The sequence below is a fragment of the Pipistrellus hanaki genome (genome assembly GCF_964339955.1).
Source record: "Pipistrellus hanaki genome assembly, chromosome: 10".
Lineage (NCBI taxonomy): Eukaryota > Metazoa > Chordata > Mammalia > Chiroptera > Vespertilionidae > Pipistrellus > Pipistrellus hanaki.
In genome coordinates this window covers 47045199-47071298 of record NC_140512.1, presented here as the reverse complement: position 1 = coordinate 47071298, position 26100 = coordinate 47045199, and the positions used below count along the sequence as shown (strand labels likewise).

General features: G+C 51.2%; 2 protein-coding genes across 2 annotated transcripts in view; one reads left to right on the top strand and one right to left on the bottom strand.

Annotated features, from left to right (window-relative positions):
- DENND2A (DENN domain containing 2A) overlaps window positions 1-2660 on the bottom strand; it is a 95617-nt gene extending 92957 nt beyond the window's left edge. Inside the window, 2 exon segments of the mRNA XM_084896734.1 lie at window positions 2348-2390; window positions 2393-2660. Of these exon segments, the coding sequence (XP_084752860.1) occupies window positions 2348-2390; window positions 2393-2645 (296 nt within the window). The 5' untranslated portion in view covers window positions 2646-2660.
- An 8615-nt stretch (window positions 2661-11275) lies between these two features.
- ADCK2 (aarF domain containing kinase 2) lies at window positions 11276-24994 on the top strand. The gene is made up of 8 exons (XM_084896751.1): window positions 11276-13006; window positions 13833-13979; window positions 16367-16495; window positions 18137-18232; window positions 21300-21551; window positions 22576-22704; window positions 23479-23532; window positions 24570-24994. The coding sequence occupies exons 1-8, from the start codon at window positions 12080-12082 to the stop codon at window positions 24708-24710; spliced, it is 1875 nt and encodes a 624-aa protein (XP_084752877.1). The 5' UTR covers window positions 11276-12079; the 3' UTR covers window positions 24711-24994.
- The last annotated feature ends 1106 nt before the right edge of the window (window positions 24995-26100 follow it).

The following is a 26100-nucleotide window of genomic DNA, read 5'->3' as shown; positions in this document are numbered from 1 at the left end:
GCTGTCCCAACCCACTCTGCCCAGTGTGGCTCCTTCTCCAGACCAGAGTCTCCGCCCACCCACCAGGAGCCATCCTATAATGTGCCTGCTTCAACCTGCAGGGTTGGGCACCCTGGGTGCTTCGCTCTCCACATTCCTCGAAGTAGATGCCACTCCTTCCTACATTTGAGGGATCCTGGCTCCTCCAAATAGGATTCCCAGGGCCCTCACTGCCCTCAAGCCTGAGCTGACACTCAGTCTCCCACAGAAATGCAGTATGTCCCCAGCCATTACAGGGAGATGGTATAGAAAGATAGTCATGCGGAATTTTATTTTCCCCGCTCCCTCCTTCTCAGTGACTTGACTTAGGAGAGGAAGGAAGAGGGAGAGAGAGAGAAACATCAGTGATGAGAGAGAATCCTTAATCGGCTGCCTCCTGCACTCCCCACACTGGGGATCAATCCCACAAGATGGGCATGTGCCCTGAACGGAAATTAAACCATGACCTCCTGGTTCACAGGTCAACCACTGAGCCATGGCGGCTGGGCAGGAACACATTTTTCTACGCCGCTCTTTAGTCTTTACTATGTGACAAATTCTCAGTTGAGTGCAATTACAGAAAAAAATTTTGTTCTGAAAATTAATTTGTATGCTTTCTGTTGTCCCAAACCCAAAACTATGCAATCCAGTGTATTTTTTGTTTGTCTCTACGCTGCCAGAAAAGTTCGAGCCAAATTCATTGTCCAAGTGTTGTGATCTGCTAAATTCAGGCCATTCAAAATATCCATTCTTTTTGCTTTGCTGTGTTTTCTCCTGGACTTTTCCACACTGAGTTTTAGTCTAAGCCATCTTGCCTGTGTCCAAGCCTGTCACCACATTCTACCTCTTCCTCTCTCGATTAGCCCATCACTACACTACACTACACTACACTACACTACACTACACTACACTACACTACAGGAATTCTTCCCACACTGCCTGTCCCCCTCCCTCCCTCCCTCCCCCTCGGGGACATTGCCCATGCCTGGTTCCTCAGCCTGGAACCATCTCCCCAGATTTGTGTGCTTGGTGAAGAAGTTCTCAGGGCTCAGCCCCGACAGCACCTACTCGGTGGGCCTCCTGAGCTGGGTGGCCCTGCCCTGGGCTGTCCTGGCAGGCAGCACTCACAGCCAGGCCAGAGACCAGAACTGGTCTTAATGTTGTGTTTGACTATCCAGCTAGGATGGCAAGTTCCTGGAAGGAAGGGAGATATTTATCACTGTGTCCTTAAGGCCTAGCACACAGAAATGTTAAGTCAATGAATGCACGGCACAGACTGGATTCAAATCTTCTGGAACAAAGGGACTGCAGGCCAGCCTTTCCGGCAGCCTCTTCACTCCCCTTCCTCAAAAACAGCCACTGCTCGCCCTGGAACTCTGGCAGAATTCTGCTCCATCCCAGGCAGACACCCTAAAGGTGTTCTACTCCATTCCCTTTGGTGTGTCTGATATCTGACAACGAAAGCAGAAAGGATTTCGTTCTTTTCTTTGACGTAGTAACCACCGAGGGTGCAAGAGTTTAATAACAAAATTACTGGGGAGTGCCTACTGTACCCCTATTTCCGGGGGCCATGACTAGTGTAGCTGTGTCCTTTACAGCACTGGAGAAGTCACACCCCTGAGCACATCTCATCTCCAGCTAGAGCGCTCCTTTCCAGCACCGGCCTGTTAAAGCAGTCATCCTACTTCCCTTGGCCCGTCTGTGCCCCCCTGGAGGGCACTGCCCCGCTTCCCCCCCTCCCCTCATTCCAGGACTCCCCAGCTGAGATCTGGCTGTTCTGGGCGGTTTGAATCCAGTCCTCTGGGACACTCCTCAATATCAACTCCCCTCCCCCACTCCATGGGCTCCCAACTCCATCCTTAAGGGGAAAGTGGGAGAAAGATGATCATTCCACAGTCTTTTCCTTACTGCTTTTCCCAGACTGCAAATTCTGACTTCAGCGAGGGAGGGTTGGCTGCTCAACCCCACCCCCACCCCCCTCTCTCTCACGCCCCCTGGGACCCAACACTGCGAGAAACGAGAAACGAGTGGGCTCTGCCCAGTTTGTGCAGGTTTTCGAGGAGCGCTGGGCCCTGGAAGTCACCCCAGACTCATCAGGACGTCTGGCCAGCACTTTGCTCACGTCCTGCAGGTCGGGCTGCAGCGCCTCGGCCCCCACGTCCGCACAAGGGAGAGAACCCCGGCCTGCGGTCTGCAAACAGCCCCTTTCCAGCTCCGGGCTGAGGCAGCTCCAGCCGAGGTCTCCTCCACCCTTTCCCCGGGCGCGTCCCCTCCTCGGTCCCCGGTCCCCCAGCGCGTTCCCCTCCCCTCGCCCCCGGCCCGGTCCTACCTCCAGGCGGGCCGCGGCTCCGCAGGCTCCGAGGCGCAGCTCCCGGCGCCCGGGGGGGCGGGGGCTGCAGGCGGCGGGGGCCCGGGGCGCCATGGCCCGCAGCCCTCCGCCCGGGGGTCCGCCGGGCCTCCTCCGGGAGGGAGAGCTGAGCTCCCTGCGCTCGCGTCGCCGCCGCCCCGCCGCGGCCGTGGGCGAGAGAAGGCGGGCTCGGCCCGCAGCCGCGTCCCGCTCGCGCCCGCCCCGCGGCTCCGCGCCGCCGCCCCGCCCCGCCCGCGCCCCGCCGCCGCAGTGAGCTCATCCGCAGCTGGCGGGCGCCCGGCCCGTCGCCACGGCAACGCCTCTCCCCGGGCCGCGGGGACTCCGCAGCTGCCGTAAACAGGACCTTCTGCCGGACTCTTCCCCTCGCCTTCTCTGGGGGTGGGGAGTGGGGAGAGGGCGGCTTAACCCTTTCCTTGCTGGAGGCGGCCGATCGGCATTCTGCGCCTCCACCCGCCCCGGGCCGAGACCTACAATAGAAAGAGATTCACGGAGTGACCGCCTGCAGGTCACTCCAGATGTTCAACGCGTTTATGGAGGTGGGGGCACCCTAGGGAGTCAGGCACCACCTTGTGGCCTGCATGCAACTGGCAGTCGGGCTTAGGGCACCGACCACCCCAACACAGGTTCCTGAGCGCCGGGCACAAACAAGGTCACAAGCCCGGCGAGGGGGGAAGTCAGGACGAGCTCCCCAGAGGAGAAAGGACTTCACAGTTCTCGCTGCCGCCACTGGCGCAGGACATCCAAGGAGCGCAGGTCGCAAGACTTAGGACTGCCCACCACGAAGTACACGTGCAGATGCTCTGGGCATTTGATGCTGAGGACAACGGGTTCAAATGTTTTGTTTTGTTAAAGTGTAAGCATTTTAATTATTGTTTTGTTTGCTAAAGTACCATTCAGTAAGTTTTCACTTTCTTAAAAAAGACCAGAGCCCTAACTGGTTTCGCTCAGTGAATAGAGCATTGGCCTGCTGTCTGAAGAAGGGTCTCAGGATGGATTCTGGTCAAGGGCACATGCTCCGGTTTGGGCTTAATCCCCAGTGTGTGCAGGAGGTGGTCAATCAATGATTCCCATCATTGATGTTTCTATCTCTCTCTCCCTCCCTGAAATCAATAATCAAACACATATATATGTATTTTTTTAAAAAAGGACCAGACACTTGGCTTCTTGAGGGTTAATTACTCCCATGGTCCTGGGTGTCAGGAGGCAAGTTGGCAAAATGGAGAAAATGGCAGATGGAAAACAACTGAGCTGAAAGCCCAAGTGGCCGCCGCCTCGGGGAACCCAATGCACAAAACAGGCCGAGCACCTTCAACTGTGGCTTCCAAACTGCCAGGCACATCTAAGATGGGCAGGCCAGGAGGCCCTTAGTGGCAACTTCTAGGTGGCAGGCGGCTGTTCCTTCATTTCTGAGTTCTGGATACTAGCTTGTTTTAGAAAAACACTCCTGCCTCAGTTCAGACTCTGATGAGTGATGCTGACGCCTGTGCTTTGCAAGTTTCCACCCTTGCCTGCTCGTTCCAGGCCCCAGCTCCACCGTTCCTCAGGGCTCCCTGGGTCATCCGATGAGCATGTCACCGTGGCAGGGCACCCACACGACTCCCTTCCCTTCTTTTCTGTGTGGCCCTGCCTGCTCCCTGGAGCTTTCCCAGCTGATGCTACTCCTGGCCTCCCCCAAGGCTGGTTCTCTAGCTCCCAAGGGAAGGGTAGCCCTCCAGGGTAGGGGCTGTGGGCTGTGCCCTGGGGCCTGGAAGACCCTCTCAAACCAGGGTAGGAGACAGCCTGGCCTCAAGTCAGGAAAGCTGTGAGTGGGAGGAGGGGGGAAAGAGTTGATTGTCCTCTTTTTTGTTGTTGTTAATCCTCATTTGAGGATATTTTCTGCCATTAATTTTTAGAGAATGGAAGGGAAGACAGAAAAAGAAACATGGATTTGAGAGAGACACATTGATTGGTTGCCTCGCTTTGTGGAGGTGCCCCAACCAGGGTCAGGGATAGAGCCTGCAGCCCAGGTACATGCCCTTGACTGGAATTGAACCCAAGACCCTTCAGCCTGTGGGCTGATGCCCTATCCACTGAGCCAAACCAACTAGGACAATTGTTCTTTTAAATATTTTTTTTACTGATTTCAGAGGGGAAGGGAGAGGGAGGAAGAGATAGAAACATCAGTGATGAGAGAGAATCACTGATTGGTTGCCTCCTGCATGCCCTATACTAGGGATCAAGCCTGCAACCGGGGCATGTGCCCTGACCAGGAATCAAACCATGACCTTCTGGTTCATAGGTCAACGCTCAACCACTGAGGCACACCAGCCTGGCTAGGGCAATTGTTCTTGAACTTAAACCCTGCCTTTTCCACCCAGCACAGCCATGGAGCTCTGCAGAACATCTCTCATCACCCTCCCTCCTCCTCCTTCAACATCCTGCTGAGGAGCATGGGCTCAGGGTCAGGCCAAATCCGGTTCTAGAGTAAACTGCTTCACATCTACCCCCGTTTCCCCACCTATAAGGTGTAAATATGTAACGGCTAGGACCTCCTTCCATTGTGGGGATTAAAGTAGATCAAATAGCCCTGGCTGGTTTAACTCAGTGGATAGAGCATTGGCCTGGGAACTGAAGGGCCCCGGGTTCAATTCTGGTCAAGGACGTATGCCCAGGTTGTGGGCTCCATCCCCACGGGAGGCAGCTGACAATGATTCTCTCTCATCATTGATGTTTCTCTCTCTCTCTCCCCCTCTCCCTTCCTCTCTGAAATCAGTAAAATATATTTAGAAAAATAGTAATAAAGTAAATCAAGTTGAGGGTGTTGTCCCAGGCCTAGCCCCTAGGGGCGTTCTCTGTTAGCGTCTGCTTAATCTCATTTCTTTCCAGAAGCAGAGTGCTTAGGGTTCGAGGCGGGAGCAGACAGTTTTTCTTCTCCCCTATTAGGATTGATCTTCCCTGTTCTGCCACCCCTTCTAGGCCCAGGGCCTCTTGCTTCCAGGACTTTACATGTCATGTCGTGTAATCCTCCCACACATGTGAGCAATGAAATATTATCCCTATCATTTTATGGGTGGAAAACCCAAGTTCTAAGAGGTTATGTACCTTATTTGAGGTCACAAGGACTCAGGCTGGTCTGGCTGAAACCAAGTTCAAGTTCTTTTGTTATACCAGGTTGCCTAAGCGCAATGGCTCTGCCCAGTGCCACCCACACTCACTGGCTCTGGAGAAAGATTTCTGGACCAGATCAATCCTGGTCCTGGTTTTGCTGCCCCCCTGTGGAAGGTGCAGACAGTGCAGTTCTTCAGGCATATCTGACCCTCTTCTCTAGAGACCAGGTACCCCTGCTCAGGTCACTGTTTTCCATTCCTTCTTGGCCCCTTGCTAGCAACCTGCTTCTATCTCAGTGGCACTTGACTGCCAGTATGTAGTTGAAAGGCATACACACACAGTAGATGATGGATGACACGAGTTATTTTATGATGATGATTTAAAAAATATATATATTTTATTGATTTTAGAGGGGAAAGGAGAGGGAGAGATAGAAACATCAATGATGAGAGAGAATCATTGATCGGCTGCCTCTTGCACATCCCCTACTGGGGACCAAGCCCAAATTCTAGGCATGTGCCCTTGGCTGGAATCGAACCTGGGACCCTTCAGTCTGCAGTCCGACACTCTATCCATTGAGCCAAACCAGCTAGGGCTATGATGATGATTTTATCTAGAAAGCTGGCATGGGGAGTGAAATCATTTTTCTGTGCTTAGGCCCTTGACATTTGGATGAGATAGAGCAAGGAAGGAACCTATTTGAGCAGAGAAAAGTCACCTTGACATGCCCTTGGAGAAGACCCTCCTCATCCCTCCGACTGACCGTGGGTCTGAGCCTGTGGAGCCATCTGGACGAACATCAGAGCCCCCCTGGTCTTGCATGGGCACCCTACTTTGTAATCCTCCCCACACATGTGAGCAATGAAATGTTATCCTTACCATTTTATGGGTGGAAAACCCAAGTTCTAAGAGGTTATGTACCTTATTTGAGGTCACATGGACTCAGGCCTGCCTGACTGAAGCCAAGTTCAAGTTCTTCTGTTATATCAGGTTGCCTAAGCGCAATGACACTGCCCAGAGTTATATTGCTAGTCCCATCCTTGGCCCGTTCTTTCCTTCTAGAGAAGCTGGACGGGGAGTTCTTTCCCATCCCACCACAACCCTGGCTGGCTCTCTCTGGAGAAACAAAACCAAGCCAAGCATCCCACACAAACCTCAATCCCAGCCTTGGTTTGTTCTTGGCCCCAGTCAAATGTCATCCAGGAGCTGTGGGATGGAAGGGGAGGGAGAAGCTCAAGCCACCCAGGGTCCCAGGGTTCCTTCATGCTCCTCCAGCTTTCAGGGGCCTCTCTTTGGCTGTGATCACTTCGTCTAAAATATATATTTAAAAAATAATAAAGTAGCCGGGACCGGTTTGGCTCAGTGGATAGAGCGTCGGCCTGCAGACTGAAGGGTCCGGGGTTTGATTCCGGGCAAGGGCATGTACTTGGTTGTGGGCACATCCCCAGTAGAGGGTGTGCAAGAGGCAGCTGATCGATGATTCTCTCTCATCAATGTTTCTAACTATCCCTCTCTCTTAATAAAAAAAAAATTAATAATAATAATAATAATAATAATAATAAAGTAGATCAAGTAGAGGTATTCAAGGACCAGGCCTAGCGGAGCTGCTACAGCATGGTGGGGCAGAGCAGAGCAAGCCGGAGCTTCACCTCCTGGCAGGGCAAGCCCCTCAGGTAGGAGGGAGGGGACCTGCTGGGCCACAGGCATCAGTGCAGGAGCAGCACCTGAACCTGGGTAGAGCCAGAACAGCCCATCTAGAAAACCACAAGGTGGGAACCAGAGGAGGAGAAATTCCCCTGAGAAGAAGTAATGGAGACAATTCAGCTAGAGAGACAAAAAGGAGGAAGGGAGAGGTTAGCAGTAGGTCTACATGATGAGGAAGGGATGTGAAAATCATGGCGGCAAACCGGAAAGAGACAGCCTCTTCCCTTAGTGTCTTTCCCGGCATCGATTCCGATACTTTCTGTGCATGTGCATGCCCCGGGGCCAGGATTTTTATGTCCAGATCCAGGCATAAGATTAGGAGCTAACTGCAGACCAGGTGTACTAAGCAGGACCTGGAGTGGGGTCCGTGCTTCTCAAACTTTGTGTTTGCCTGATAATCCCCTGGGCTTATTTGGGGGTGGGGCATGGAATCTTCCCCCAGAGGATCCCAACGCCGGGTGGCCCGGGAGCCTGCAGTTTCACAAGCATCCCAGGTGTTTTAGGTGGAGGTGGCTCACGTTCCCACTGGAGACACACTAGTGTAGAGCTCGTTCAAGGGAGGCAAAAAGAGGGAGGCTGAGGCAAGCGTACACAAGGGCTGACATTCTGTTATGAAGAGAGTGAGTGTGGAGAGGGGTGCTGAGAGCTGTCCTCAACAAGGAGCTCACCAGTGGTTCTCACCTTGGGACAACTTTGCTCCCTGGGAGACACTGAATGATGTTTGAAGACATTTAAAGTCACAATTGCGGGGTGTGGGATGGGGGGCTGGGGGTGCGGCTCTGGCATCCAGTGGGTAGGGGCAGAGCTGCTGCTAAACACCCTACAGTGTACAGGACAGCTTCCCTTCCCCCTGTCCACACCCCTCAAGCACAACAAAGCATTATCCTGCCCCAAATGTCAAAAGTGCAGATAGAATCCCAGAGGCAGCCAATTTCTTACCCACAGCCCTTCCCCCAGGTCTTGAACAAATACTTGCCCTGCGTGGCACCCGCTATGTAACGCTGTTACATGGCTAGCTGCTAAAATCACCATCGTTTGGATCCCTGACAAGATAAGCGCAGCCAGTGGGCCTTTGCATCTTTCCCTGCCCATCCATTTCCTCTCAGCCAGGCCCCGGGGAACCCAGAGGAAGCTTTGGTTGCAAGTCACAAGTGAAGGGTGCCACCCAGTGGTACTAGAGTTAACCACACCAGCAGGACGGGTTCCAAGACAGGAAACGATTAACAATAATTAGCTGGCTTTTACTGTGGAGACTTGAAGGAGGAAAACAGATCATCCAAATGAGAACAAACAGAGGCTATTTATTCAGATCTTTCTACAGCAAGGGAGTCGGCCAGCATCACTTGCGTTTGGCAGAGACTCAAATACAAGTAAAGGCTCAAAAGCTAGTGGGAAAGGTTTACTGGGGGGCCGGGGGGTGGGGAATGAGGCTTCCAGTGTGCCTAACCACAGGCGAGTGGCACAGGGAAGGAAGGTGGAGGCGGGTCTAGTGTGTGATGGATTTGGAGAGGACATTTGGCTTTCTGTGGCTGGGTCCTGTGTTCGAAGTGGGGATGTACATTAGAGAAGCTGGCAACCATGGGCCGAGACCTGACTGTTCTGGGCCATTGCTGCTGAGACTGTGTGCCAGAGTTCTGTTGTCATATATGGTCTGGCCAGCGACTGGATATTCAGTCTCTTTAATTCATCAATCACTCTAAATGCATTCTTGTGGTTGCTAATCCGGAAAGATTGCATAAAGTTAACAGGTGAGAAGCAGCTTGACTACCCTTACAAAGCTTGACTTAGGGTTCACATTTGATATTTGTTAATATGCATGACATCATTCTCCTAATGGACATTCACATGGGCCCCAGGAATCTTCCAATTTCACCTACTTGGGTAACTACAACTTTTTGAGGGGCTGCACCTTCACCACCACAATCACTACCATCACCAACACTACCTCCACCACCACCAGCTCAATGGTTCTCAAACTTTGTTCTTAGGACCGGAAGCAGCAGAAGCATGTAGGAAATTGTTAGAAATGCAAATTCCGGGCCCCACTCCAGATTTAGAGAATCAGATACTGAGTATGTGACAGCTCTCAGGCTATTCTTGTGGGTGCTAAAGCGGAGAGCCACTGCTTCAGGTGAATTTCTAGGATGCCCTGATTTTATTTTATTTAAATATATTTTATTGATTTTTTACAGAGAGGAAAAGAGAGGGATAGAGAGTTAGAAACATCGATGAGAATCATCGATCAGCTGCCTCTTGCACACCCCCCCACTGGGGATGTGCCCGCAACCAAGGTACATGCCCTTGACCGGAATCGAACCTGGAGCCTTTCACCCTGCAGACCAACGCTCTATCCACTGAGCCAAACCGGCCTCGGCTGATTTTATTTTTTAAAATATACCTTCATTGTTGAAAATATTACAGATGCGGCCCCCCCCCCCCTTTCCCCCTAGTGATCCCTTCCACCCCACTCTCACCCCCAGGATGCCCTTATTTTAAGTCAGACCTTCCACAATGTATCCTCCAAATTTGTGAAAATATGTCTGTCATATGAAGTAGGAAGAGAAACAAAACTACTTTTATTATCTAAATAAACAAATAACATATGCTAACATTTATTGACGCATGGTGCGAAACACGTCATAGCTTGTGGTTGGAGGCTTTAAGAGGTAAGGTAACTTGTCCCCAAGGTTATACAGATTACACAGAGGGAGACTAAAACCAGGTTTATTTAGTTCCAAAAATTTGCTCTTAATTACTGTGGTACAGTAATTAAGACCTGTACAGCTTTAGTCAGACTCACTTCCCTCCTTAGCGTAAGAAGTAACAGAGGCCCAGAGACTTGCCCAGGGTCACATCGTTACCTCCTAATTAGCAGGCTAGAACCCAGGGCCTCTGGTTTCAAATGAAGTCCTCAATAAGCCCTTTGGTGAATCAGAGGTATACACCCTAACTCCTTTCTATTTTGGGGCTTTAGGGCTTTTTCCGTTGTGTCTGAACGCCCTCCCACCTCCAAAGTAGCCACATCCTATAGGTTCTCCCCACTCTTTCAGGGCTCTTGCCACACTTTGAAATTGCACCCTGTGTTTCCCCGTGTGGTATCCCTGTGTCATCAGTGTGTAAGGGCAGGATGTGTGTCTCCACTCCCCAGCTTAGCAGGGTATCTACCTCAATGCATACTACTGAGCCTTGAGACACCTTCGAGTCAGCTTAAGAAATACTCATGGGACTCAATAGTATTCGTTGAATGACTTATCTGTCCCACCTGGCTCCACGCCCCTCTCCCACTCACCCCCGCCCTTTCCACTGACACCTTTGTAGCTCTCCCTACAGCTCTGTGCCCAGTTCTCCACGCAGGGCGTGGAGCCAGGTGGGACAGAAGCGCCCTCCCCTCCAGCGGCGAAGGCCGGGCGGCCTCAGGGGCGGTGCGGCCCGGCGCGGGCCGGACTAGGAGCAGGGCTGGGCTTAGACTGTCCGTGAGCTTCGTGGGTCCTGGCAGAGCGGCCCCACTTTTAAGCGGGAGCCAGTCCCCAAGGTCCAAACATGTTGCCTAAATTGATGCAGCCTGGGCACCCTTCCCCGCACTGAAAACTTACCGGTGTAGACAACCGGCTTGCAATTCATGGCCCGCTTCAGGGTTCCCATGTTTTGTGGGCGAGCTACCGAGATGTCAGCGGAAAGGGGGGCGGAGGGGCGCGGGGCGCGCGTTTGCCTTCTGTGCTGGACCTGGGGCCCAGGGCCCGAGGGCGGCGGGTGCCTCAGCCCCGCTCCGTACCGCGTCCGCTTTAAGGGGCCGGGCCGGCGCGGCGGGCGGGCGGGGCGCTCCCGGAAAACGCGGGCCGCGCGGCCTCGGAGCCCGGCCGTCCGCCCTCCGCGCCCGACCCCTGGCCTCCCGCACTCCCTCCGGGCTCCCGGCTCTCGGCGCTCCGATCCCCGGCCTCCCTCACTTCTCCCGGCTCTCAGCGCTCCGATCCCCGGCCTCCCTCACTCCCTGCCGGCTCTCGGCGCTCCGATCCCCGGCCTCCCGCACTCCCTCCGGGCTCCCGGCTCTCAGCGCTCCGATCCCCGGCCTCCCGCACTCCCTGCCCGCTCTCAGCGCTCCGATCCCCGGCCTCCCGCACTCCCTGCCGGCTCTCGGCGCTCCGATCGCCGGCCTCCCGCACCCTCCCCCGGCTCTCGGCGCCCAACCCCCGGCCCTCCGCACCTTCTCCCCACTCTGGGCGCTCCGATCCCCGGCCCTCCGCACCACCTCCCGGCTCTCGGCGCCGGCTCCTCGGTCTTCCGCATCCCCTCTCCGCTCTCGGCGCCGCGACCCCCTACGCCGGGCCTCTGAGCTTCGACCCTCGGCTGCACCTTCAACCCCGACCCGACTCCACCCCCTCCAGCCCCTCCGCATTCCAGCTCCGGGCGGGCGCCGGGCCACGCGGGCGGCCTCGTGCGGGCCCTGGCTCGCCGGGTGCCTGCGGCCGCCGGCTCTGTCCTCCCCTTCGCGGCCGCGGCCGGCCCTGGGCCAGGCTGTGTGTCTGGCTTGGCCCCTCCGGTGCTCACAGTGGGTCGCGTTCTGAAAGCCCCGTAGGCGCAGCCCGTCTGAGCGGAGGCCTCCAGCAGCCTCAGGCTTGGGGCCAAGGGCAGGTGCTCAGAGGGAGGGAACAGGGCGTGGGGCCGGGTGGGACCGATGCGCCCTCCCCTCCGGTGGCTCCTGCGGCTGTGCGGCCTCTGGGGCGGTGCGGCCCGGCCTCCGCCGGATTAGGAGCTGGGCTGGGCTTAGATTGTACATGAGCTTCGTGGGACCTGGCTGCTGCTGCCCCACATTTAAGTGGAATGCTCAGCTGTGGTCCCGACTCGTGTCAGCCTGGTGAACATAGGTAGGTGCCCTTTAAGCTGAGGGCAGGCAGCTGGGAGAGGATGGTGACTCCCTGGCGCTTCTCTGTCAGGCTCTGCTTGTCACACCTAAGGGGTTTTGAGCTCCGAAAGGGATTCAGTCTTTTCAGACCCTCCAGACGGAATTCCAGACTATGCTGGCTTCTGCTTGGCACTTTGCCCAAATTCGTCTCTGTCCGTGGGGACATTGGCGACGGGGCCCCTGAGCCCTTGTGTCGGCGAAGGGCCAGCTGGGTTGAACTGGCGGAAAATGGGCCGCTGGAAAGAGTGGCCCATGAGGGGCGGCTCGGCTGCCTCCTCCTGTACCTCCGGATTGGGCTCCGCGCTGGGGCTCTCCTGGTGAAATTCTTCCCCCTCCTTCTACTCTACCCTCTCACCTACCTGGCTCCCAGCATCTCCAGCCTCTGGCTCTTCCTGCTTCTGAAAGCCACCGAGACCTCTGGCCCAACGTACATCAAACTGGGCCAGTGGGCCAGCACCCGGCGAGACCTTTTCTCAGAGGCGTTCTGTGCCCAGTTCTCCAAGCTGCATGTCCGGGTGACCCCACACCCTTGGAGTCACACGGAGCACACCCTGCAGCAGGCCTTTGGGGAGGACTGGGGGAAGGTCCTGTGCTTTGAGAAGCAGGAACCTGTGGGTTCAGGCTGCGTGGCCCAAGTGTACAAAGCGTGTGCCAATCCTGTCTTCCTGGAGAACGACAGCATCCAGAGACTCGCCCAGGCCTCCAGGCTGCGGCCTTGCTCAGAAGCTGGGGCACTGGAGGGGACGAGCGCGCTCTTTGGACACCTGGAGAAGGAATGGAGATCTCAAGCAAGTCTTGCTGACCAGTCATTTCTAGAAAGGCTGCTTCTCCCTAAAGCCGACCTGGCTGGATCGGACGCAGTGGTGTCTCAGGCTTCGGCGCCTGCCCACCTACCTGAACCACATCACCTCATCCCCGTGGCAGTGAAAGTAAGTGCCCTGATGTCTTCAGAGGCCCTTCCCATCTCTAAAAGCTCACTAACCCCACAGAGCAGTCCTAGGTCAGGAACCCCTCTTTTGCCATTCACCCCACATTGCCTTCCACTGACTTCTGTTAGCTTGGCTACTATCTGAGTGTGTATGATGGGCAAACTGTTTTGTTTCTTGGCTTGAGGGAGAGGTGGTGGTGTGATAGTCTCATAAAAGGGAAAAGAAGTGGGTTTGGAGTTCGCTGCCTCTGTGGGTGGAGAAACCACCATCTAGCTGATGTACTGCTCTGGGGTCAGGATACATTGGCGACAGACTAGGTTGGACATGCTGTGATGAGCCCCAAGGTGGCAGTGTTCCTTTTTACAGAGGTGGCTTTCTTTTCGCTGCATTTTCTGCCTTCCCTGCCTGGGCTCCATTATTGTCTCCACACTTTCCCACTCCCATTCAGCATTACCCAGGGGATCTGGCAGACCCAGGTAGCAGGTATCCCTGATGATCTCTTTTACCTCCTTGGGAAAAACTCTCCCTCATTTTCACCAAGCACCCTGTGGTGACTTTTTTGCACTTTTTGGAAGCCACTGATCTAAACACAATATATTTAGGAAGAAAGCTGAGTGCAGTGCAGAGGAGCTGCCTTCAGCATCTCCTCAGAGAAGGCACGGCACACGGGAATGAGGGAGGCAAGAGCATCCTGGGTGTTGGGACTACTTCCTCTTTGCTCTGATGAGAAGCCAGCTGGTTCTCCTTTGGTGGTACGACCCAGCCCTGGCTAAATGGACATGCCTTCACGATCCCTCCTCTGTCTCACTGTTCCTCTTTCTGGCAGGTATTGCACCCTGGCCTGCTCTCTCAGGTGAAAATGGACCTGCTGCTGATGAAGATGGGCAGCCAAGTCCTTACACTTTTGCCAGGAATCAAGTGGCTTAGCTTGCCTGAGATAGTGGAGGAATTTGAGAAGCTCATGGTCCAACAGGTGAATTTCCCTTCCCTTGGTTATAAATAGCATGTAAGAGAGTTCTTGCCATTAGCAGCTGTTTAGTAAATGCTGGATGAAAGAGTAATTTCCCAGTAGGTCACGTCTAGTAGGGTATGTTAGTCAGGGTAGACAACACTAGTTGATACAACAAAGAGCACCCAATCTCAGTAGCTTAATGCAGCAAGGTTATTGTTTGTATCAAAGTTCCATGCAGGTGAACTGAAGGAGAGAGAGAGGAAACTCTACACCAGAGTTATTCAGGGACCCAATTTCCTCCCAAGTTTGGCACTGCCATCTACAACATGTGTCATGTAGGGTCAGCGTGGAATTGGGGGAAAAACCATGGAGGACCATGTGAGAGATTTTGTGGCAGGCCTGGAAGTGATGAACGTCATTTCTTCCTAGCGATGGTCTAAGGGTCAGCTTTAATCACACAGGCCCTGCAAGGGTGCTTGGGAAACACAGTCTTCCTTAGTGCCTGGCAGGAAAGTGAAACCATCCTGGTGGAATATACAACATTATCCCTAAGTGCCACAATCAATGGCTGAACGTTAGGGTGGTAAGAAGAATTAGGTTAAGTCACAGTGCCTTGTTTAGCTTTGTTTCCAGGGCTTTTGAGTAGACAATGACCTCCTTCCTGTTCAGGACTTGGGGACAGCTGTTTAAGTAGTCAGGTTTGGTAAATACACTTTGGGGGCCTTCAAGGCTCCAAGCAGGCATCTGCCCTGGCTCCCTTTTGGTAGTGCAGAGATTGGCAGACTTTCAGAAGCAAGGTGCCACGTCTTCATTTAGGTCCTTGGATATAACGAGAAGCTGATGAACTAAGAAAACAAGTGAGCTTTTCCTGTCCATAGGAATATATTGTAGGCAGAGGGGCAGACCTATAAATACTTGCAAAAAGAGTTTGATCAGAGTTACAGTAGGAGTCTCCACGTAGGAGTCTCCACAAGTTTAGTTGGGGCTCAAGAGAGGAGGTGGTCATTCCATCTTGAGGGTCAAGGTTCCCTTGGCTCAAGTTGGACCTGGAAAGGTGAGTGGTATTTACAGTTGGACCAAATGGGGGGAAGACATTCCAATCAGAGGGAATAAGGAAGGCAAAGGATGGGGGTAAGTCAGCAGGCTGGGGTGTTCAGCACCAAACGATTGGGTGAAGCTAGAGTTTTGGGCAGTAGAGGAAGGGGGAGGCACAAGAGATTGACCTGAAGAGAGAAGTAGGGGCCAACCCATGACCCGCCTTGGATGTCATCCTAAAGAATTTAGACTTCATTCTGCACACAGTAGGGGACACCAGCAGAGTGTCTAGGGAAGGAAGATGAGGGGTCAGGAAGCCCAGCTCAGATGCCTCTGTTCAGGTGACTTCTTGTGAGTCACTCTGAGGGTGGCAGTGGGGTGGAAAGGGAGAATAGATCCGAGAGTGGTTAGGGCTGCAGAGCTGATGACACTGAGCACTGATGGGTGTGGAGGGTAAGAGAAGGAGTAATCTGCAGTGACTCTCAGGTGACTGGGTATATGTGGGTATGTATGCAAGTAAATTCTGTGTAGACACTGAGTTCAAGGGTCCCTGTGGACTTCCACAGGGCAATGTCCAGATGGACTTCAATATAAGTCCAGAGACTTGGTGGGGGGGACTGGATGGAAGTCAAGGTTCTGTCATCAAGAGGTACCAGCTGAGGATATGAGGGGATGGAGAGGAAGAGCAAAAGCTGGTGAAGGTCAGGAGCTGAGAGATACCAGCATCTCTGGGGCACCTGAGGAGGAATGGCTGGGATCCCAGATCCAGATAGGGCAGTTGAGAGGCAGGAGTGAAAGCTGGGATAGTGAAAACTGGTTCAGGAAAAATGAGGTATTAAGAGTTAATTAGGATAAAAATGGGACTGCACCTTTGACTCTGGCAAGCAAAACACTTGGTGAGTTGGGGAGAGCAGTGTCAGTGCAGTGGGTGGAAGTGAGCCTTAATCAAGGGAAAGGGCTGGAGTCCTGGCCAGTGTGCTCAGTGGTTACAAGTGTTGGCTGGAGTCTGGGGGCGGGGGCTAGTATTGGTCTGGGTGGCAGTGGTGTGGAGAGGCCACAAAGCTGAACCCTGGGAGATGGGGGAGGCGTCCATTGGCTGGTGTGAAGAGGGTGGGCAGGGCAGGAAGAGCGGAGAAGCAGGGAAGCCCAGGTAATGCCATGGTGTCTGCTGTCTGTGGCTCAGAGGAGCTCAGGAGGAGGCTGGGGACTTGGGAGGAGACCTTCAGTCACAGAATGCCTCCTCCCATGTCTCCCGGGGAGCTGTGTGCAGGAGAAGCCAATGACTCTGTGACTGGCTAGCTCTTTGGCAGTTCAGACTTTGCTATCCCTGTGCCCCGACTACCCCTTCATCTTTTCTCTTCACTTCCCTGCAGATCGACCTGCGCTACGAAGCTCGGAATCTCGAGCACTTCCAGTCCAACTTCCTGAACGTGAAGTCTGTCAGGTTCCCCACCCCTCTGCATCCCTTTGTCACCAGGGATGTTTTGGTGGAAACATATGAAGTAAGAATCAGAACTTACCTGGCTGTGCCTTTCACTCGCAGCTGGGCTGTGTCTGCTTCACTGTGTCTGCAAAACTTGGTGGTTTTAGTCTGCAAAGACAAAAGCCGAGAGACAGCAAGTGATTACATGTGCGAGGACTTCGGATGTGATCCGAGGTGGGCAGTAGCATAGTGAGGTGGCTGAGAACCAGGGTGTGGCCTCCGTCTTTCTGGATTTGAAAGTCTGCTCTGCCACTTTAAGTGTGGAATGACTTCAGTTTCTTCATGTATGACAGCAGGCCACTCTTCCTGCCTCATGGGATTCTCCCAGGATCAGTGACACACAATGCAAAGCGCCCTCAGGCAGAGTCTGACAGAGAAAGTGCTCAAGTGTTTGTGTCATGTCACCGGCCTTAGCCGTCTCCTGCTCCAGCCTCCTTTGTAAAGATGGTGATATGAGGTGCAGGGCAGTAATGCCACCTCCCAAAGTTACTAGCTGTGTAGCCTTGAGCAAGTTACTTAACCTCTCTGGGCTTTCGTTCTTTTACTTATTTTTTATTTTTTTAAATATATTTTATTGTTTTTTTATAGAGAGGGATAGAGAGTTAGAAACATCGATGAGAGAGAATCATCGATCAGCTGCCTCTTGCACACCCCCTTCAGTCTGCAGGCCGACGCTCTATCCACTGAGCCAAACCGGTTTTGGCGGCTTTTGTTCTTTTATTTATTAATTAGGGATAACAAAATCCATCTCAGTGGGCTGCTCTGACACTTAAATAACTAACCTATATGAAATGATTATTTACTCGCTCCCCTTTCTTCTCTTTTCCCCCTTTGCCCCTGTTTTCTTTTTCTTTTTTTTTTCTTTTTTTGCACAAAGTTGTTTAATTTACCATATCTAATCTTGGCAAGATAAACATTCACAATACTAAATATTTAAGAAATAAAGAAAATTAATCATTGATTCATACCTTCAATGAAATTGTGGTTACTTAATATTAACCACAGAGAAAGACAAATACCATATGATTTCACTTACATGTGGAATCTAAAGAACAAAATAAATGAACAAAAAAATAGAAATAGACTCATAGATACAAAAAATGTACTGATGGTTGACAGAGGTGAGGGAGGCTGGGGGATTGGATGACAAAGGAGAAGGGGTTGAGAAGTACAAATTGGTAGTTACAAAATAGTCACAGAGATGCAAAGTACATCATAATATTGTAATAACTGCTGAAACCGGTTTGGCTCAGTGGATAGAGCATCGGCCTGTGGACTGAAGGGTCCCAAGTTCGATTCTGGTTAAGTGCCCCTGTTTTCTTGCTCAAGGTCACAGAATTTATTCATGTGTCTATTGGCTGGTTCTTGACCTGTTCTCTCTTCCCACCACATTGTGACATCCTTACCTGTGAGTGGCAGAGTCAATGGTTTTCCTTTCTAATAAACCTGTGGGACTTGTTTTCCTTTGAGAAGTATTATGGAAGGGAAATGTAGATAGGTTAAAATCAGCTCGTGGGTTTCAGACTCATAGTGGCTCTAAGAAAGGGAAAAACTCTTTGGGTCACTTCGTAATTGACGGAAGGACAACAGCACGAGTGCCGTGGGGATGAGGAGCAGAGCTGTCCAGGGTAAAGCTGTTCCCTCCCTGATCTTCTTAAAGGAGAGCGTGCCCGTGTCCAGTTACCAGCAGGCAGGGATTCCCGTGGACTTGAAGAGGAAGATTGCTCGGCTGGGGATCGACATGCTCCTGAAGATGGTGAGCTCGTGGGCTGGGAGAGGGAGCTCAGGCCCGGCATGTGGCTCAATTGCACGTGGGAAATGGTGGGGACACTGCTCAGCGACCCTGCGTGGAGGGCAAGGCCAGCGTAGAGTCTGCTCTAAACACAGCCGAGCCTACCATTCATTCTACAGCTCTCTGGTAAGCACTTTCTCACTGTGGGAAGGGTGGGGAACAAGACCCAGGCCCAGTCCTAGGTGCCTACAAACAGCCTAAGACAACATCGTATATTCCATGCTACTTCCTTCATTCATTCAGCAAGTATGTACTGAGCGTTTGTTATGTGTTAGACAGTGCTGGCTTTACAGTAGTGAGCAGAGAGACAGGATTACAGTGTTCACAGAACCGCTGGCCAGTGGGAAGACTGTCCATGAGTAATTAAGTCATACACAGAGTAGGTACAGGCACCAAAAGGCCGTTTCATTTTTTTTTTTTTAAATCTTTATTGTTCATATTATTACAAAGGTTCCTCATTTCTTCCCCCCTCCACCAGGTTCCCACCCCACCCTCCGCCCCTTCCCCATCCCCCATTGTCCTCATCCATAGGTGCAGTTTATGTTCAGTCTCTTCCTCCCTCCCTTTCCCCGATAGTAAATCCCTTTTCAGATAGTAAATCAGTTACTTAGCATTTTTTCATATCAATAATACCTCCACATGCCCAAAGATACATTTCACACAAAAGACATTTTCAAATAGGCCTCATCCAGGCCCCACCCAAGGCACTCACAGATCCAATGGGCCGTTTCAGAGGGGCCTGACCTAGTCCAGGGATCTATTCAGAAAGTGGCTTCAGATCAGCTGGCATGGGAGGGAAGCCTCGGCGTCACCTATGAGGGGACGGCCTGACAATGATTAAATGAGTTGACACTCAGAATAGGACATAGTGAACCCTAAGCAATGTTAATTATCAGCATCATTAGTAGTGCTTGTGGCAACCCAGCGTTGCTAGCAGCTCACATGCAGGAGCAAAGAAAGAAGATACCGATACTTGTTGAGGGTCTGAGGTCTTCGTGGTGGTTGGCACAGAGTGTTTGAGGGATGGATGGCAGGGTCTAGGCTTGATAGACAGGACGAGTGCCCAGGTCTAGAGGGTGCAGAGTTGGGATAAGAAGGAACCAGGTATGTGGTCTGAGAGTAGGAGGAAAGAATTGATATGACTGAGATGGAGCTCTGTGGCTGAGGTGAGCAGGATGATAGTGGATGCAAGCTGACAGCATAGTGGAAGCTTAAGCGCTTCTGCAGAGAGGGCTCAGGGCTGGGAGTCCTGACTCCACCTTCAGCCCCAGATCAGCAGCCCCCACCCAAGGGGCTCCTGAAGAAGAGAGGTTGTAGTGGGAGAGCCAGGTTTCCACTTAGTGCAGTGGAAGCTCAGTTGATAGAGGCTCCAAGGGGCATTGTGGGTAGAGGGGAGGGTGCAGTGGGATTGATTGATAATTTTATTTTTTTTATGATTAGATAATGATTAGATAATTTTATTTTTTAAATCCTCATCCAAGGATACCTTGGGTTATTTTTTATTTTTATTTTTGGATTATTTTTACTGATTTCATTTTTTAAATATATATATTTTATTGATTTTTTACAGAGAGGAAGAGAGAGGGATAGAGAGTTAGAAACATCGATGAGAGAGAAACATCGATCAGCTGCCTCTTGCACACCCCATACTGGGAATGTGTCAGCAACCAAGGTACGTGCCCTTGACCGGAATCGAACCCGGGACCTTTCAGTCTGAAAGCTGACACTCTATCCACTGAGCCAAACTGGTTTCGGCCTGATTTTATTTTTGTAAAAAAAATATTTTATTTATTTATTTCAGAGAGGAAGGAAGAGAGAGATAGAAACATCAATAATGAGAGAGAATCATTGATCGGCTGTCTCCTCCATACCCTCTAGTGGGGAGCTAGCCTGAAACCCGGGCATGTGCCCTTGACTGGAATTGAACCCAGAACCCTTCAGTCCACAGGCCAACGCTCTATTCACTGAGCTAGGGCTTTTTTTTTCTTTCTTCTTTTTCTTCTGATTTTAGAGAGTGGGGAGGGAGGAATGGAGAGAAAGTGGGGTGGTGGGTGGGGGGGCAGGAGAGAAACATTGATATATGAGAGAAACATTGACTGGTTGCCTCCTGTACCCACTCCCACCAGGAATTGAACCTGCAACCTTTCATATTTCCTATAATATTTTTTAATGCTCTTCTCTTTGAAAATAACTTTTCTCTTGAAAACATCAACCAGTTAACGTAAAAAAAAACAAAATAAAACACACATTGAAATCTGTAAAGAATTTTTGTGAATTTATTTGAGCCAAAATGTCATCATATATCGGGAAGCAGAACCTCAACGAATTGAGATAATGCTCCTGAGAATGGCGGGTTACATCTGCATTTATACATTGCAATCAAAGGAAAGAGACGTAGGTGGGTTACATGAAATTCACTGGTGACAGACTAGAGAGGTGAGAGAAAGTAAAGTGGGGAAACCCCTGGGATTAGTAAAAGTAAAATCATAGACACATACTTAGGTGGATGAAGGAACAATTAACATAATAATGAAAAAGTTATGGTATCTGTCCTGGTGGCCAACACATTCGGTTTTGCCCCAGGGGGTCCACAAAAAGGGAAGTTACGAGTTACCAGACATTTCAAGGGCATGTTATCCTAGATGCAAAAAGACAGATAGGCTCAGTTAAGGTAAAGCTTGACCTTGTCAGTGAAGATAGGGGCCTAGGATGTAACTGCCCACCCATGACTGCTTTTAGTTAAAGTTTAATTTCAGACCATCCTTTGTGATTACTGTAGGTCTCCAAGTTTGCAAGAGGCCATGCAGGCCTCCCCTGAGCTTGTCAGGTCAGCATATGGCCCCTTTTGTCCACAAACCTGTCCTGTCCCTATACAAATTATGAACTGATATCATCAGGCAATGAATTAATTTATCAAATGTACACTTCCCTGCCATGGATCACTGGGAACATATCATCCTGGAAGCTTTTCCTGGTGGTGATGGGATGGTGAGGGTTGATTTAGCCTTGAGTAGTGCTGATCTCTTTCCAGATATTTGTGGACAACTTTATCCATGCGGACCTCCACCCTGGGAACATCCTGGTCCAGGGTGCCGATGCTCTTTCCCAGAGCCAGGAGGCACGGCTGCAGCAGGTGGATGCCTGTGACACACTGTTGGTGTCCATGACGCCTGCCCGGTGCCCCCTGCGCCTGGTGCTCCTGGATGCTGGTATCGTGGCTGAGCTGCGGGCTGCTGACCTGAGGAACTTCCACGCAGTCTTAATGGCCGTAGCGATGGGGCAGGTGAGACCCACTGGGCCCTTGGGAGTTGGGCCCAAATCCTTGAAGCTCTTGAGAACTTTAGAGCTCTTCAGCCTTCGTTCTTCTTCTTCTTTTTTAAAATATATTTTATTGATTTTTTTACAGAGAGGAAGAGAGAGGGATAGAGAGTTATTGTAGAAACATCAATGAGAGAGAAACATCCATCAGCTGCCTCTTGCACACCCCCTATTGGGAATGTGCCCACAACCAATGTACATGCCCTGACTGCAATCGAACCTGGGACCTTTCAGTCCGCAGGTTGACGCTCTATCCACTGAGCCAAACCGGTTTTGGCCTTCGTTCTTGTAAATGCCGTGTTTGCCATGGGTGCTCCCAGCAGAAACATCACTGGTCTTTAGTCAGAAGGTGCTGGTGCCCGTGACGGAGGCCACTTCCAAGCGGCTCGTAGTTTGGGATGGGAAGAAATGCCTCCTTCCCAAATGCTGTCGTGCAGTTATGGTAGTTCGTATGGTAGTTTCTCTTCCTTCTTCAACAAGCGTTCAGTGGGCACTCGGAAGGCTAGCTCCTGCTCAGGAGGCTTCTGAGGGGGCAGAGGCCTGAGCCTGGGCCATGGTGGCAGGTGTGGTGGGGCATGTTCCCTTGCACAGGCTTGGGTGGACGAAGAAGGTCACAGCCAGAGGAGGGATGTGAAAGGCACTGGCAGTGACTACCAGGGTAGGTGGGTGTGTGGGGAGGCCATGGAGGCTTGGTTAGAGGGTGTCCTGGGCGGAGGGGTGTCCTTCAGAGGAGGAGTGAGAAGGCTGCAGCACAGAGGCTGTGAGGAGGGAATTCCGCTGCGGCAGGAAGGGAGCCCGTGAGGACAATGTGGCTGGTCCAGCTCGGTGACAGGTCCTGGTGGCTCTGAGGCTAGGCTGGGTTGGTCAGCAGTGGCCAAAGGCAAGATAGAACTAGGTGGAAACAACTAGGATAGGAAGGAGTGTGGGCAGATCATCTAATTTTGTGCCCTCATAGCTCTACTAAATTTCTTTTCTTTTGTATCTTCCAGGGCCAAAGAGTGGCCGAGCTCATCCTGCATCATGCTCGGGCCAGTGAGTGCAAGGACGTGGAGCGATTCAAGGCGGAGATGGCCACACTAGTAACGCAGGCCAGGAAGAACACTATCACCCTGGAAAAGGTGAGCAGGCCACAGAGGGGCAGGGGCTGAGTACTGCCCTTGCCCTTGGCCAGAACAAACCCCAAACTGAAGGGAGATCTCTTAATGGGGAGAAATATGGAGGGGGTTTGAGTTTTAAGGCAGATAAAACTGCCCACATCTCCGAGGTGTGAGGAGGCCCACTGGAATCTCTGACTCTCAAGAGTGGCTCCCTGACCAGGTTCCCAGGGTGCCTTCTGGGGCGTGACATATATATAATGTCACACCCTGGCCTGTCTGGGTTGTAGCTGTTCTGCCGATTCTTCTGTATCTCGAGCTCAGCTGAGCTTGAAGGGATGGATGGCGGTCTCTGAGTGGCCAGAAGACATACCTAATGTTCACATCCTATATTTAGAATTGAGTTCAATTTGTATTTTACACTCAGTTCTAGCAGAACTGAGCGTTTTCTCAAGTTCATGGCTACACTACCAGGATCGAGTCAGAGCTGCAGCTGGCACCCAGGTGCTGCTGATCCTCCTTATTCAGATGTGGCGTGTGTGCTGGGGAGACCCACTGGGTGAGCCGAGCCTCCAGGCCTCTTCCTGGAAGGAGCCTTTGAGCTCAGGCTCCTTATTCTCGAGATGAGAGTAGGGCTCGTGCATGAGCAGTCCTTCTGGAGTTAGACAGGCTCTTTCCACTCACTGGTGTGTGTGTGTGTGTGTGATGGGAGGGACGGGGTGTTGGGGGAGGACGGGGCAGGGGCCTGGGAGAGAAGTAATTGGCACTCTCTGCAGTCAGTTTTATTCTCTTTTCCAGCTCCAAGTTGCCAGCCTTCTCTCGAATGTCTTTAGGTTACTGATGACTCACAAGGTGAGGCCCCTGGCAGAGCTGGGCCTCTCTGCTCCGGCCAGGCTGCAGGGGAGGTCTCTGGGGAAGCTGATGGGTGGCCATTGAGTTGTGAGAAGTACTCTTCCTATATGAGATCTCGTTTTCTAAAAACATTTTCCGTACCACTTCATTAGCATGAAGAGTGCTGCTTCTGTGTACTAACTAGGTACAGCAGGTTCTTCCTTGTCACAATGTTGGTCTGTGTCTCTGTAAGGCTGAGCTGTCCAAGTATCTGTGACACTGAGCTGTAGAGAAGTGGATTCACAGATGTAAACACCATCTAATGAAAGCGGTACACATGCATGATGCGTGGTACTAATCTACGTCATACACAGCTCTTTCCTGAGCAGTGTAAAATCCGGCCCAGGAGGGGGTGCCTCTTGACCTGGTGTGTTCAGAGACCCCAGCACGGCTGTTGTGGCCTCTGCCTCCTGCCCCTGTTCCTCGGAGGGACATGGCCTCACAGTTCTCCACCTTGGCCTTTGTCTGTCTCCTTGTGATGGATGTGGTCTTGGGTTATTCTTCAGAGTAAAGCTGTCAGCCAAGGGTCTAAGGAGTTGAGGGCAGGGCAGGGCAGATTCTAGTCTGAAGATGGCCTTTCCCAGTGTCTCTCTTGAGGTTCTGCAATCTGATAGTGAAATACTGCATTTGGCAAGGGTCATAACATAGAATTAAGAGCCAGAAAGGTGGCTGGTCAGAAAAATGATCCTTATTTAGATTTACAGTTTCTGGTATATCGCTGAGATAATAATTTTATTATTTTTAAGTCATATGAACAAACACACATACCTAGAAAGGTACATACCACACCCCCCAGGTTTTTCCTTAGTGGTAGTAGTAGATGGGAGGTTGGGTGGGTAGATGAGATGGTGGGTAAATGATGGGGAAGAGAAAAGAGGGTTAGGGAGACAGTGAAAGTCACATGGACGGGTATAGGAGGCTGAGAGCAGACGGCTACATGGTTATCCAGAACTCTATATAATGGGCTTTGGGAAGAACCCACCTATTTTCTCTTTCAGGTAAAGCTTGAGAGCAACTTCGCCTCCATTGTGTTTGCCATCATGGTGCTCGAGGGGCTTGGTCGCTCACTGGACCCCAAACTGGACATCCTGGAGGCAGCCATGCCCTTCCTGCTGAAAGGGCCAGTGTCTTCCTTCTGACTGGCAGTGGCAAAACGCAAGCGTGCAGTGGGCCCTCCTCTCGGAACTGAAGGCTCCTCTCAGCAGCCTCTCCTGGGGCAGTGAGAACTTACAAATTGGGATGTGGTGGAGGGAACGCATTGCTTTTCTCTCTGACTTGGCTTTAGGCATCTGTTTAAATGGCTTTGTGCTATTTAGGGAAGTAAAGGGAGGGGAGATTCCTATCTATTCAGTTGTAGGAGCTGGACCTGGTGGAAGACTATTTCAGGGAAAAGGACGATTAAACTCGTTATTTTGTTTTCTTCTTTTTCTCTCTTAACTCTGTAATCCCTCATCAGGTAGGTCTATCTGGCCTTTGATAATTAAGTTAGAAAATGTCATACTATCTTGTATAGATCCATGGCATCCAATTTTTAAGTGTACCCTTATTGGTAAAAAGTTGAATATATTTCTGTACACATACGTATATATTTATATATTATATGCAGGTGACAATGTACACTGACAAATATCTGGAGGTACAATGTACACTTAGGGCAAATTTCACTGTATTTCAAATGACCTTCTTTATACTTTTAAATATTTTTGCTAACTTCTTGCTAAATTTTATTACAATGGGAAAAAGGAGAAGCAACAATTAACGTGGCTGATACCATAGGGACAGGAACAGAATCAGCTCTGCCTTCTTGCATATTAGTATTCAGATTGTGGTTCCTCTGAACAATGTTCAGGCCCTTGTGCATTTGTCTAGGGCTAATTTAGGTTAATATTAACATATAGATATTATAATCAGCACAGCCTCTTAACCAGGACTTGAAATCTGCAGGAGCACCCATGACACTCCGGCAGTGAATTAAGGGGTGCTGGGCCCACCCATAGACTGATTCCAAAGCCGCAAAAACAAAGCACAGCTTAAACAAAAAAGAGCAGAGAACTTGGGAGTGAAGATTTGGAGTTGGTTCAGATCTCAGCTCTGCCAATTATTAGCCTAGAAATTTGGACAGGTCCCTTTCTCTGAACATCCGTGCCCCTCATCTTAATTTGAATCATTGAAGAATCCACAGACAGTGACTGGCCCACAGCATGTACTCAGGAAATTTTTATTCCTTTATTGTACCTTCCTTTCCTGATAGGAAAAGCTTGATTCAGAGTAACAAATTCATTCACCTCCATCTTTTCTTTTTTTTATGGGAGTGTTTATTTATTTACTTTTAATATATTTTTATTGATATCAGAGAGGAAGGGAGAGGAAGAGATGGAAACATCAATGATGAGAATCATTGATCGGCTGCCTCCTGCACGCCCCCCACTGGGGATCGAGCATGCAACCCGGGCATGTGCTCTCAGCCAGAATTAAACCCAGGACCCTTCAGTGCATAGGCCAACACTCCATCCACTGAGCCAAACCAGC

What these genes read in the sequence shown, in the direction of transcription:
- ADCK2 (XM_084896751.1), top strand. Translation starts at nt 12,080, where the DNA reads ATGGTGACTCCCTGGCGCTTCTCTGTCAGGCTCTGCTTGTCACACCTA. An exon ending in AGAAGCTCATGGTCCAACAG is followed by an intron (nt 13,980 to 16,366) that starts GTGAATTTCCCT and finishes ACTTCCCTGCAG; the next exon opens with ATCGACCTGCGCTACGAAGC. An exon ending in TGGCCGTAGCGATGGGGCAG is followed by an intron (nt 21,552 to 22,575) that starts GTGAGACCCACT and finishes TGTATCTTCCAG; the next exon opens with GGCCAAAGAGTGGCCGAGCT.